The sequence below is a fragment of the Meleagris gallopavo genome, chromosome 3 (assembly GCF_000146605.3).
Source record: "Meleagris gallopavo isolate NT-WF06-2002-E0010 breed Aviagen turkey brand Nicholas breeding stock chromosome 3, Turkey_5.1, whole genome shotgun sequence".
Classification (NCBI taxonomy): domain Eukaryota; kingdom Metazoa; phylum Chordata; class Aves; order Galliformes; family Phasianidae; genus Meleagris; species Meleagris gallopavo.
The window spans coordinates 29,946,825-29,958,871 of NC_015013.2; the positions used below are offsets into that span (position 1 = coordinate 29,946,825).

The window sequence follows — 12,047 nt, forward strand, 5'->3', positions numbered from 1 at the left end:
GTGGATTCTGGCGGGACTAGAAATCAGTGTGAACAATAACACAGATTCCCTCGGTAGCTGCTCTCTGCTTGATAGAATCACAGAATGGCCTGGGTTGAAAAGGATGATCATCTTTCAACCCCCCTGCTATGTGTGCAGGGTCGCCAACCACCACCAGACCAGGCTGCCCAGAGCCACATCCAGCCTGGCCTTGAATGCCTCCAGGGATGGGGCATCCACAACCTCCTTGGGCAACCTGTTCCAGTGTGTCACCACCCTCTGACAATAGCATTAAATACATAAGCAAACTGGCCTGCCTTGGCACACCTAACTTCAGTATCTTTACAAAGATTAACTAATTGTTTGGCAATGCTTTGACATTCTTATTGCAGAAGAACTGATGCTGGCAAAGAATTATAGAACTTGAAACGGTCACATCTTCCCCCTATACCACATTAAAGGAAGCAACCCACAAAACTCAAAAAGAAAATGACACAGCTGAACATCTCAGCTTGAGCATATCCCACTTCTTCAAAACTTGGCTAAAAGGAGTGGTGGCAGCTGTGCTGTAAGCACACTGATGTGGTGAGGCATGGTTAGCAATCAGCCATTCTCCTCCTCCAGAACTACTTCCATATTAGCAGGGATGCAGACAGAGCAAATTACAGCAGAAGCAATTCCACTAACAGCAGAAAGCACTTCTGACCATGTGAATATTTTGACTAAACAGATAAATATTATTGTAAGACATACACATAACATTTGGGCATCCTTACAGTTTTCGCAATTCTGAAAATGGCTAGAGTTCTGAAAAAGTCACATTAACCCACTCACACAGATTAAGATGCTCTTGCATTGCAAATACAACATTTTCAGGTTTCTTGAGCAAACTTTAACAATCCCGAAGTTCTTAACTCACTTGACCTTGGAGAATACTGTATGGTGCTGCTGAATCATGGCCTGAACCTTTGATTAATCACCTGAGGTGAGCAATGAGTCAGCCAGTGGAGCACAGGTGAAGGCAATTCACCTGTGCTGCAGGAAGGGGTGGAGCCTGGCTCCACCTCTCCTAGACCCATTTAAGAGCTGACTGCCAGTGGGGAAGGATCTCTCTGGAGATCTGCTCCATTGGAGTTCACCTCGCAAGCCCAGGATTGGGTGAGTGACTTTCTCTCATTACTGCAATATAAATTATATTAGTCAAGCTCCTGGATATATATCTATACCATATATCCATTGATTATACAAATACATACTGAGAAGGCCATGAAAAAAACTGTTTTAAGGGACTGTTTCTCTGTCAAAATCTACTAAAAATATGCACGTGAAGTGGATATTAGCTATTTACAACAACAGAAAATAGAGCTTTGCCCTGAGACCTTGCCTGTGATTTTACGCTAAGATTTCATTCCTATATAGAAAGTACTGTAATCAATTTTTTGTCCATCCAAATGTAAGAGGTAAACAAATGTAATGCAACTGAATTTATAACTCACATCTTAGTGCAGAACACAGTAACGGCAGCACATGGCCATGCACACAAGGAAAGTGATTAGAGCTGACTCTAATTTTAAGACTGTAATTTGACTTCCCTGCAAAAGGTTGAATGATGCTTAACTAATACAACTGTAATCATTTACAACAATTTGTTTCCATTTTTGTTTAATTCAGGGTCTAGTCTTCAAAGATTACAATCAAGTCAATGTTTTAGATCCACGTGTAAGGAGTGTGTTTCCTTAACTTTGTACTTACACTGTAGAAATAGCAGAAAACATACAGGCAAGTTTTCCAATACGAATGCTGATAAACAGATGTTATTTAATTTCCTCCTTAGTTCTAAGATAATCATGAACGATTACCCGTGTTTACCTTCCAAATTAACCAGCTGCTGTAACTATCATTTCCCCAAAGTTTTGATAATTCATTCCATTTAGTTTTTCCAAGCAAACAAAAAAAACCAACACTAAACCATACTGAAATCATCACAAATTAGCATTCCAGCTGTGACAAAAATCTCCAAAGAATCCGATGATATTCCTTGCTGCTAAAACAAGATTAGAATGTTAACGAGAAGTTCTCACCCCCTGTAAGGCGCCATTTTACAAAGAAAATTTCTTATCACATAGCAGGCATCGTACACATGAAACTCCATGAACACCAAGAGATCCGCTGCCAAATTCTAACCACGATCAGAGCAATAATGTGAAACAAGAAAAAAAAAACAAAAAAACCCACAGATCTCCCAATTTCAAAAGGAAACCCTACAAGTTTATGCTTTACATTCTTTCTCTGTACCAAGAAACAGGCAAGTAATGACCAATAAATTTGACTAACAGTATAACTAAAAATCAACACAAAGTTGCACTGGTTCTAATTTAGGAGATTTTTTTTTTTTAAATCCAGCTCAATTAGTAAAAACACTAGAAAACACTAGCACGCTATGGAACGTGCACGCTACACAGAACCATTCAAATCATTGCTCCAGGCAAAGTTACATCACCCATTAAAAATGAAAAGTGGTCAGAGCTTCACCTCAATCCTAGTATCATCTTGAAAGGTAGGAAATGAAAAACAAATTAATCCAGCATCTAAGCCTTGTGTATACAGAAGCAACAGCTGACCTTCAAAAGAAATAGATTTCCCATAGCACATAGTTCTTGAAGAAGAATGAAGATAACTGATGGGCAAAATCTTATTTCACAAGCTGTTTCACTTCCTAAGTAAAAGGGGCTTGAGGTGAAGAAGCCATCAGCTATCTGTTCAGAACAGCCCTAAGAGAGTAAAGTAATCTTAGTTTTATTTAAAAAAAGGCTATGATTTCCTTTTTTCATTATGACTCAAATAGCTTTGAAAGAATCAATATTTCAGAGGTGAGATCAAAAATAAACTAGATGGATATTAGCAAACATTATAATGCAAGCTAAATGAGGCTTTGAACATTTCATTAGGCAAGAAATGTTTAAAGTATTTATTTCTCACCATATCTTTTCTATTTCATACAACGTAGAACTTTAGTCTGCCTCATTAAAAGTAAAGCATGAAGTTTGCAAAGAAGATATTTCTTCTTGAAACACCAGTTCTTAAGTGAACTTTGTTTTCACTCAGACAGATTAATTTTTATTTCCTGAATGGCATTCGTACTTGAACCAGATTCATTGTTCAGTAACACTGAAGGAAGCTGGTCTCTTGCTCTTAAAGCTAATTTCACCTAAGTACTATACATACAGGAAATGGCACTCTCCATTGATATACAGCTTTCAATACAACACATATTACTTACCCTTCTAACCGGACATCGGGTAGAGATCTGTTGAGTGCAATCATTTCACTTGCCATTAAGTTAAACTGGTTTATTTTAAACATTTCTTTCATTTTTTCTTGCTCCTCTTTTGGAATGACCACAGGCTTCCCCATCTCTCCAGGTCCTTCATGTGGTTTTTGTATGGGTTCTGGAACTAAAAACAAATAAAATGTTAGTATTTCTATGCTTGTTTATTTATATTTTATTCTACACATTAGACTGTTCTTGCTTTAAAATGGAGTTCTAAAAACACCAGGTTTTGTAATGAAAATAAATCTTTATAGCTGGAAGTTTAATGGAAGTAGTTAACTGCTACTCTGAGAATTACCATTTATTTGAAAAAAAACAAAAACAAAACAGTTCATATCTACCCATCATCATGCTCTGGAACAACAGGTATTTATGCAACTCAGTATTCTATCTTAACAGAAACTTTTGTTTAAAACAAAGAAAATTGAATTTGAATTATCTGACAAAACTGATGAGGGAGGAAAAGGAGAAGAAAAGGGATTCAAATTTTTGACTTTTTAAATTTTTTAAATTTCTTTTAAATAAAAACACTTAATAAGGCTGTTAAAAGTTCTTTACAAACATTCATTCACTTTTCTCCTGAACTGTTAAAACGCTCAAATATTGAATTTGGGATCTATTCCTACAAGCTTAGTACAAACTTTAAGTCCTAAACAGAAGAGCAGGAAATATTTTCATAATTAAGTCGCACTTAAAAAAAATAAAACATCCAAGACTTCCATCCTTGTTGAAACACTGAAGACATAACATATAAACACACTAATACTTGAAATACATATATACATATATATGCACACATACACCAATAAGTGAAACGGGTTGCTGGTTTGCATTTACCATTAACCAGTTACAGCCATAATATGTTCCGTATGAGATATTTTCTTTTTCAAATATCTCAAACAACTGCACAAAAGCAATAGCTGTTAGGAGAGAAAATCCTCCAACCACAACGGTGTTTTCTTTATACCACGTTCCCTATGACTGTAAGCTGAGCTATATAATACTAAAAGCTGCCAGCTAACCAACGGTACACTGAAAAGTGAAAGAATCAGTATGTCCAAGTATATCCTAAGCAGGTTGGATTTAGGTACATGCTTTAACCATGCTCTAAATCAAGTCAGCTGTTTTGCCTCCGTACATAAGAAAGTACAGCTTGAACTTCATTGGTACAAAAGCATCTAAACTTGCTGATTTGCAACTGTGTAAACTCTTGAACTAGAATTTGTGCATTCTTAGATGGTAATTAAGATAAAATAATAACCTAAAATTAGGCAATTATTTAGGCTTAATAATAACAATGTGAGTTACGTTATCGTCACTGCATTTTTATTAAATTTACAGCACACAGTTACTTTCTGTTCAGATGAATCTACATGACTGTTTAACAGACTCAAAATCTATTAGAATATTGTAAGAATGTTTTAGAGTATTAACAGTTTTTCAACATACCCAAGAGTTAATTCCTTATCCTAGAATATTTCTGAGTTAGAATAAAAAAAATCTGCTTTATTCACACTTTCACTTTTCTCATAACTTAGCTAAACTGAACAGGTAGATTAACTAAAAATTGAGATGCTAGTTCAACATTTCTGTGACCTGAATCCAGGTGTACAAATTCCACAAATTCATCAGAACAACACTTAGGTTTCATTAGCAAATACATAATACTTGATTTCAAGCTTTACTTAAATGAGATATTCTCTTCTATCTCCTGTAGAAAAAGCCAGCAGCCATTAAACAGACCCACAAGCATTTTATAGATCATAGTAAATACAAACACAGGCCAATTTGGTGTGCAAGCATGGAGATAACTTTCCAAGAAGATTTAGCCATTGGCTCTCAGGTTTCTGCATTTAGTCACCTGTTTTCTCGCAGAAGAACAAAGTTCTCATAAATACAAACAAAAAACCTTCTTGCACAGTGACTAACATACATATTGTTAAAAGAAAGCCCAACTGCAGTGCTCATTTCTGCACTAGCTATGGAAAAATAAATCAGGAATGCTGACACGTACTGATGATATAATTAACTGGCTGTTAGGTTATACTTAAAAGTTTCAGCCACAATGGAGGGGATGAATAAAAGCTTAAACCTATGACTAAATCACTAACTCATGTAATCCCTGCCATGGTTCCCAACTCTCTGTCCTCCAGTGTCACTTTAGCCCCCGAGACCTGTATGCCCCAAAGACTATTCCAGCTCCCCTTTGCACCAGCACCTCCATCTAGTCCCCTTATGGCCTTTCCCTTCCCACTTCACCTTTTTTTCCCCCTCATCTCCACATAGGTACCATTTCAACCAGTAGCCTTCCATGCCTGCACCACTCACTATCAGACATGAAGCCTACTATCACGTCCATTTTACAGTTCCCTATAACCATCTCCTTTGACCTTCCCCAGGTTTGCCAGCAATCATCGCTGAGCCCAAGACTATCCAACAGCCCTACAATCACATTCTCAATTGCCCTCTGACTCTGGCAGACTGACAAGACCACTTGAGTGGTCAGGCACTGGAATGGCCTGCCCAGGGAGGTGGTGGAGTCACCATCCCTGGCAGTGTTCAAGAGGCAACTAGATGAAGAGCTACAAGATATGGTTTAGTAGCTCGTGGTGATGGCAGGACAGTTGGACTAGATGATCCTGTAGGTCCTTTCCAACCTTGTGATTCTATGATTCTGGGATTCTACAATTCTGTGAAGAGCAAACCAGGCAAGGCCTTCTCACTAATGAGCCTCAATTTAGCTGTTCTTCTCAACAGCAAGAACTGCAGTTAGTGAAGAAGATATTCACCTTCATTTACTGTTTCATATTTAGTGCAGTTTGCAAAATATAACAGTGGTATAAATACAATCCAATATTAGACACAGCAGGTGAAATTCCTAATTTAAGGTCCTAGTATCTTATGCCATCAATACCAAGGCAGAAGATATTTCCTCCAAGGCAACTTAGAGCATGGTTTTAACTCCCATTCAGGAAAATAAACTCCTTCCATTTTCTGTATTAGTAAGCTGACCTGGTACTAGACCAGGTTGCCCAGGGCCTTGAACATCTCCAGGGATGGAACATCCACAACCTCTCTGGGCAGCCTGTTCCAGCACCTCGCTAATCACTCTGTAAAGAACCTCCCCTTACATCCAATCTAAACCTTCCCTCCTTAAGCTTAAAATCATTCTCCCCACTGAAACACATACTGAACGTTTAAAACAAATGTAATTTTAAACAACCATATTTTAAAAGTTACTTCATCAGATAACTTACCATCTCCAGCAGGCAGCCCTCGTTCTTTCTTCTCATCACATTTGTTGCATTCACTGAAGTAGAGCAATAGAAACATATCCAGAAGGACCCAAACCAAAGAGGTGGCAAGGACCACCTTGCAATATGCAAATTTTTTCATGGCACTTTAAGTCAAATACAAAAATAAAAAAAAAGTATAAATAAAAATATCAACAGGTTCTTTAATCCAGTTTGAGAGACCACGTTCTGTGTCTGTAAAAGAAAAAAGAAAGAAGTCACAAAAAGTTACCTGAGGGCAGCAGCTAAAAGCAAAAGATTTTACTACGTTTTAAAGGTAATCTAATTCTTAAATATTGTATGTACCAAAATGAATGTTGTGGCACAATTAAAGAAATAATACTGTAGTCTTTTACTACAGCAACACTTATCAACATTCATCACACAAAACATTAAAATGAGTAACCAAAACACAGTACTCTGCTGAGTCACTAGAAAAGTGTTTAAGCATCTTAAAAACAAAACAAAAAAATTAAAGGAACCCTCCGGATCCTCAGGAAATCAGAACAAGCTACACGATTGAAAAACAGGAACATCTTACGAAGCAGTGTAACAATCAGGGCTGACCAAAGCCACAGGCCAACATTGCTCATGCTTCTCCTTTCATACCTTAATTGTAAATGCAAATACTTCTGGCAAAACAAAATAAACCACCTTTTTTGATAAAATAAACTAAAATAAAGCAAAGTCAATAAAGTACACAGAAGTTATTTATTAGGCAAAGCTAAACACTTCAGTGGACACTTAAAATTACTTTAAAGTTCAATTATAGACCAAACTTCTATGCATTTTTCATCATGTATATATTAAAATTTTGTCCTACTCAAACTACAAGCAAAGTTTGTTACAAAAACTGCTATTTTCATGACTGACAATTTTTTTTTCTTTTTGAAGGAGACTGGGAAGACATTTGCAATTCTTTGTGTAAAGTGTTAAAGTATCTGTAATTAACAACTTGGTGATAAAATAGGAGATGAGAACCACCAGAAAACATTGAATTATAAATGTTAAGAAGAAACCCTAAGGTTTTTTTTTTCCCCCCCCATAGATACAAAGATGACCCTGAACTCTGGATCGCAGAGTTGCACTAGAAAGTGTTATGCAACTATCAGTGTGGTTATCAGCAACAGTGAAAGAAAACATTGTTATGTATTAGTAAGATGAGAAGAGAAACAAAAATAAGATAAATCACCACTTTGCCATTACACAATACCTGCTTTCTCACCTTGAGTAGGCATGAACATCCTATCTTGCCACATCAAAAAGAATAAAGAAGGATTAGAAAAGACAAATGATAAGAGCAAAGAGATGAAGGCTACAAGGAACAGCAGCATTACAAGATGTAAGTGATCAGGCTAGTATTCTTCCAGGCTGGAGAAGAGGTAACCTAAACTAGGTAGCAAGTCTATAAAAATCAACAGTTGCATGGGAATGGTAAACAGCAACTCCTCTCAGTTTCTTTCACTACTAGGAGGAAGAGTAGACAAGTGACTTTAGCAGCAAAGGCCTAAACACCAAAAAGAAGGTATGCAGCAGAACTCCCTGCTACAGCTTAGTGCCAGCACTGCAAGCCTATTCATCAGCTACTAAATACAAAGTCTTCATCCCTAGATCAGGCGCTGCCTTCAAATCAATGCACGTGTTAGGAGAGAACAGTGAGGAAATATTACAAGTTCCCCTATTCTCCTCCCTGTACAAACACTATCAACCACTTTCAGAAACAAAATATTGTACAGACAAATCTGTCAAACATATTATGACTACTTAAACACTCTATAGAATAGTTGTCATCTTTTGCTCTGGTCTGGGACACCAGAGAAATGGTCTGGAAGGAAATTAAAGTTTCACCATTACCCTAAATTAAAGAAAACAGATGCTAGTTGAAACAAACATGCTTTAAAGAAAATGAAGTATTAGTCTCAGACTATGAAAAGATACTCAGCTACAAAAGAAAGCATAAAACACATAGGAGCCAAGGTTTATGCTTTTTCAAATTAGCAAGACATCAGGAATAGGACTGTATCTAGACATTCTGTCCATTCTGTCCAATCAGATAAGGTATTCTACAAAGCTTAAAATGGCATTATACCTGCCTTTACTGCAAGAGAAAAAAAATCCTGAGTTCAATGAAATGTCAAAAAGGCGCTCTGGGTTCTCTGCATCCTTCAAGGAAGTTATTAGAAGAGACATCGGTGCAAAGTTCAACACACACTGGGTAGCATAACTCTGTGCCTTCCCTGTGTCTTTAACAGAGGTTCTCATCACTTTGTGCAGTTTACCACCTCATGAGTTAAGTGTGCAGTCAAACTGCAATGTTTGAAAGCATTTCCGTCCTGTTGACCAAAATAATTCAAGTCAGAAAGAACCAGGGAGTGTCATCTATTCCAGTCTCCTACTCAGAGCATGGTAAATGATGAATTTAGGCAGACTCACAGTTAAACAGAGCAGCCCAGGAACTCTGCTGAAGCAGCTGCCCTCATCAGACCTGAGCTATGAATCTCACAGAGCATTTTTGAGAACATCAGCAAAAGAAAGCCTGAAAATAACAGATAGTTTATTCAGTGGGATGGCAGCCCTAGTGACAATGAAAAGGTTGAAATACTCAATGATGTTTTAGCCCGGTCTCCTTTGTTATTGGTGAGGTCTACTCTTGGGTGCCTCAGATCTCAGTCCATGGCAGTTTATGGGAGTTAAACTTCATATACAGTACAGACTGTATTGAGTCAGGGATCCCTTAAGCCACTTAAGACACGTGCAGCTCCAGTGGCACCAAATGGGAGGCATCTGATGGCACCGAAGGAGTGAACTGATCTCACAGGAGAGCCACGCTGCCATTTCAAAGCTCCTGGTGATCCAAAGAATTACATCAGGGCCAGGAAGAAAGCTAGTGTCAAGAAGGACAGGAGGATCTAGACAAATACTCTCAGAACCTACACCCACACAAAGAACAAAAGAGCCATTCACCAACAGCACGTTTACGTTGTATTTGACCGGCTTGGCAGCATGCTTTAAGGAGATGACTGACTTCAGAGGCAAGGGAAGAGCTGTGAATGTTTTTTTATCTCAATTTAAACAAGAGCCATGACAGTCTTTCAGAAACTTTGTCAGAAGTTGGAACACAAGAAATATAGATTAAAATCTTCTTCAAGAGAGAAGGAAGACACCTGATCCCTTTGGACCTGTTTTGAGCAGAGAGTTGGACACGATAACTTCCAACCATCCCCTCCAAACTCAATTGTTCTATGATTCTAACAAGGTTAAACAGGGCTTTGTGCCATAATGGCAGGAAAATCCTGAGAGATGCTGAGTCTGCAGCCTCTCTGAATAATGGTTCAGTGTTTGACTGACCTTGTGGTGAAACACTTTTTCTTTAGGACAAAGTGGATCCCCCATTGTTTTAGTTTACAATTACTGTCTCATCCCCCCTGCCATGCACCTCAGAAAAGAGCTGAGCTCTGTCTTCTCAGTAGCCTTCCAATAAGCAAGAGAAGATTATTTAGTCTTCCTGAAATGACTTCTTATCCAATTCAAAAAAGCTCTGTTCCCTCAAATTTTCCTTCGCACTCTCACCAGATCCAGTCACCCCAGTGGCCTTCAGTTGAGTCTACCTAGGAACAGATAGGAAAAGGGAAGAGTGCTCAAAACTGGAAGTAGTACTTAAGATGAGGCTAGTGGAAAAATCTGTGCAGTCACATGACAAATTAGATTGAGAAAAAGAAGCGTAGTAGATATTGAGTTGCCAACCTCTAGATCCAGTACCACACCAGATAGCAGAGGGCCCAATCCAACCCAGTCCTGAACATCTCCGGGGATTTGGCACCCACAACCTCTCTGGGCAGCCTCTGCCAGCACCTCACTACTCTCAGTAAAAAAAACTTCCCCCTGCAATCTAATCTAAGTCTCCCTTCCTTTAATTTAAAACCATTCCCCCTTGCCCTATCACTATCTACCCTTGAAAAAGTTGATATCCCTCATGTTTATAAACTTCCTTTAAAAAAAGGAAGCCTGCAATGAGGTCTCCACACAGACTTCTCTTCTCCAGGCTGAATAAGCCCACTTCCTTCAGCCTATCCTCCTAGGAAAGGTGCTCCAGACCTCTGATCATCTCTGTGGCCGTCCCCTGGACCCTCTCCAAAAGCCCAACATCCTTCTGACCCTGGGGGCCCCAGACCTCCCTGTCCCTGCTGGCCCTCCCCTCTTTTGGTGGAAGTCATGATATCACTGGTCTTCCAGGCCGCAAGCACAAACTCTTGGCTCATGTTCAGTTTTCCATCAACCAGGGCCCTCAGGTCCTTCTTAGCAGGGCTGTCTCAAGGACTTCTTCTCCCAGTTTGTATACATACCTGGGATTGCCTCGATCCACGTGCAAAACCTTGCACTTGGCTTTGTTGAACCTCACTGGGTTCAAAAGCCCCACAGGGGCTTGTGCAATTTAAACAAGTAATCACAGCAATAATACCAAAATGCATAGGTTTAATAATTGCATTTGCTACTGAGTAATCCAATAAACTGAAGAATTTTGAAAAAGTAAGCCTTATTCCTCCATTCAAAACACTATATAATAGATAGCAATTTTTATGCCACAGAAGTAAACTAACAGGAATATTAAAAACACCTTAGAAAGAATAGAAAATTCTTGATGAGCTACAACTTAAGTGAAAGTAGGAATACTAGGTACATACAAGTCTTGCTACTTCTGAAGGTCAAGTGTGTTTCCATCCCACAAAATCCACAATACATTTGACAGCATGGGAAAAGGTCAAATTTAAAACTACTGCTGATGTAGTGCATTGTTTCACTTTACCACCTGTTTTCCCAACACAGTTGGCCTGAGAAAAAATGCTTAGTCTTTTCAGTATGATGCATGACTATTCAGTCATTTTTAGCTTTGAACCAACTTAATTGTTGTTTAAATTGGCGAACAGTTCCCAACAGAACTGTTCATAACAGAGACTCGGCAGAGAACCTCATTGCCTTTATTGAACTAAAACAGGATTCTGGACTAGGTGCAGCATCTAAGCCAATAAAAAGCTGATCTATAGTTGGACTTACAAACTTTCAGATATGAATAAACATTACCTGGCACAAAGTAAAGGCTCATCAAAATTATAACAATATAACATATTTCTAAAGGTGATAATATCAATTTAAACCATATGGAAAGTGATCAACTGAACAGCTTATGAGGAAAGACTGACAGCTACACTGAATTTAATTTTTGGCTTCTCGGTCTATTTAATTATGAAGGTTTAATTATGAAGGAGAAAAGACTGGTATACTCCAGGCAACACATTAGGCATTAGGCTTATGTATGAGTTTTTGAGGAAAAATTATTAAATAAAAAAAAAAAAAAGAAAAGACCAAAATAGACAAAATTGCCAGCACAACCACTCTTTAAAACTCCATGTATACGAACTATTAAATGAGGTCTATGCAGTTGAGTG

At 38.2% G+C, this 12,047-nt stretch overlaps 1 protein-coding gene across 1 annotated transcript in view; it reads right to left on the bottom strand.

Moving 5' to 3' along the window:
• GALNT1 (polypeptide N-acetylgalactosaminyltransferase 1) overlaps positions 1-12,047 on the bottom strand; it is a 56,629-nt gene that overhangs the window by 34,767 nt on the left and 9,815 nt on the right. The window contains exons 2-3 of the mRNA XM_010708584.3: positions 6,568-6,798; positions 3,260-3,434 (exon numbers count right to left, since the gene is read on the bottom strand). Of these exons, the coding sequence (XP_010706886.1) occupies positions 3,260-3,434; positions 6,568-6,706 (314 nt within the window). The 5' untranslated portion in view covers positions 6,707-6,798. The remainder of the gene's footprint in view (positions 1-3,259; positions 3,435-6,567; positions 6,799-12,047) is intronic.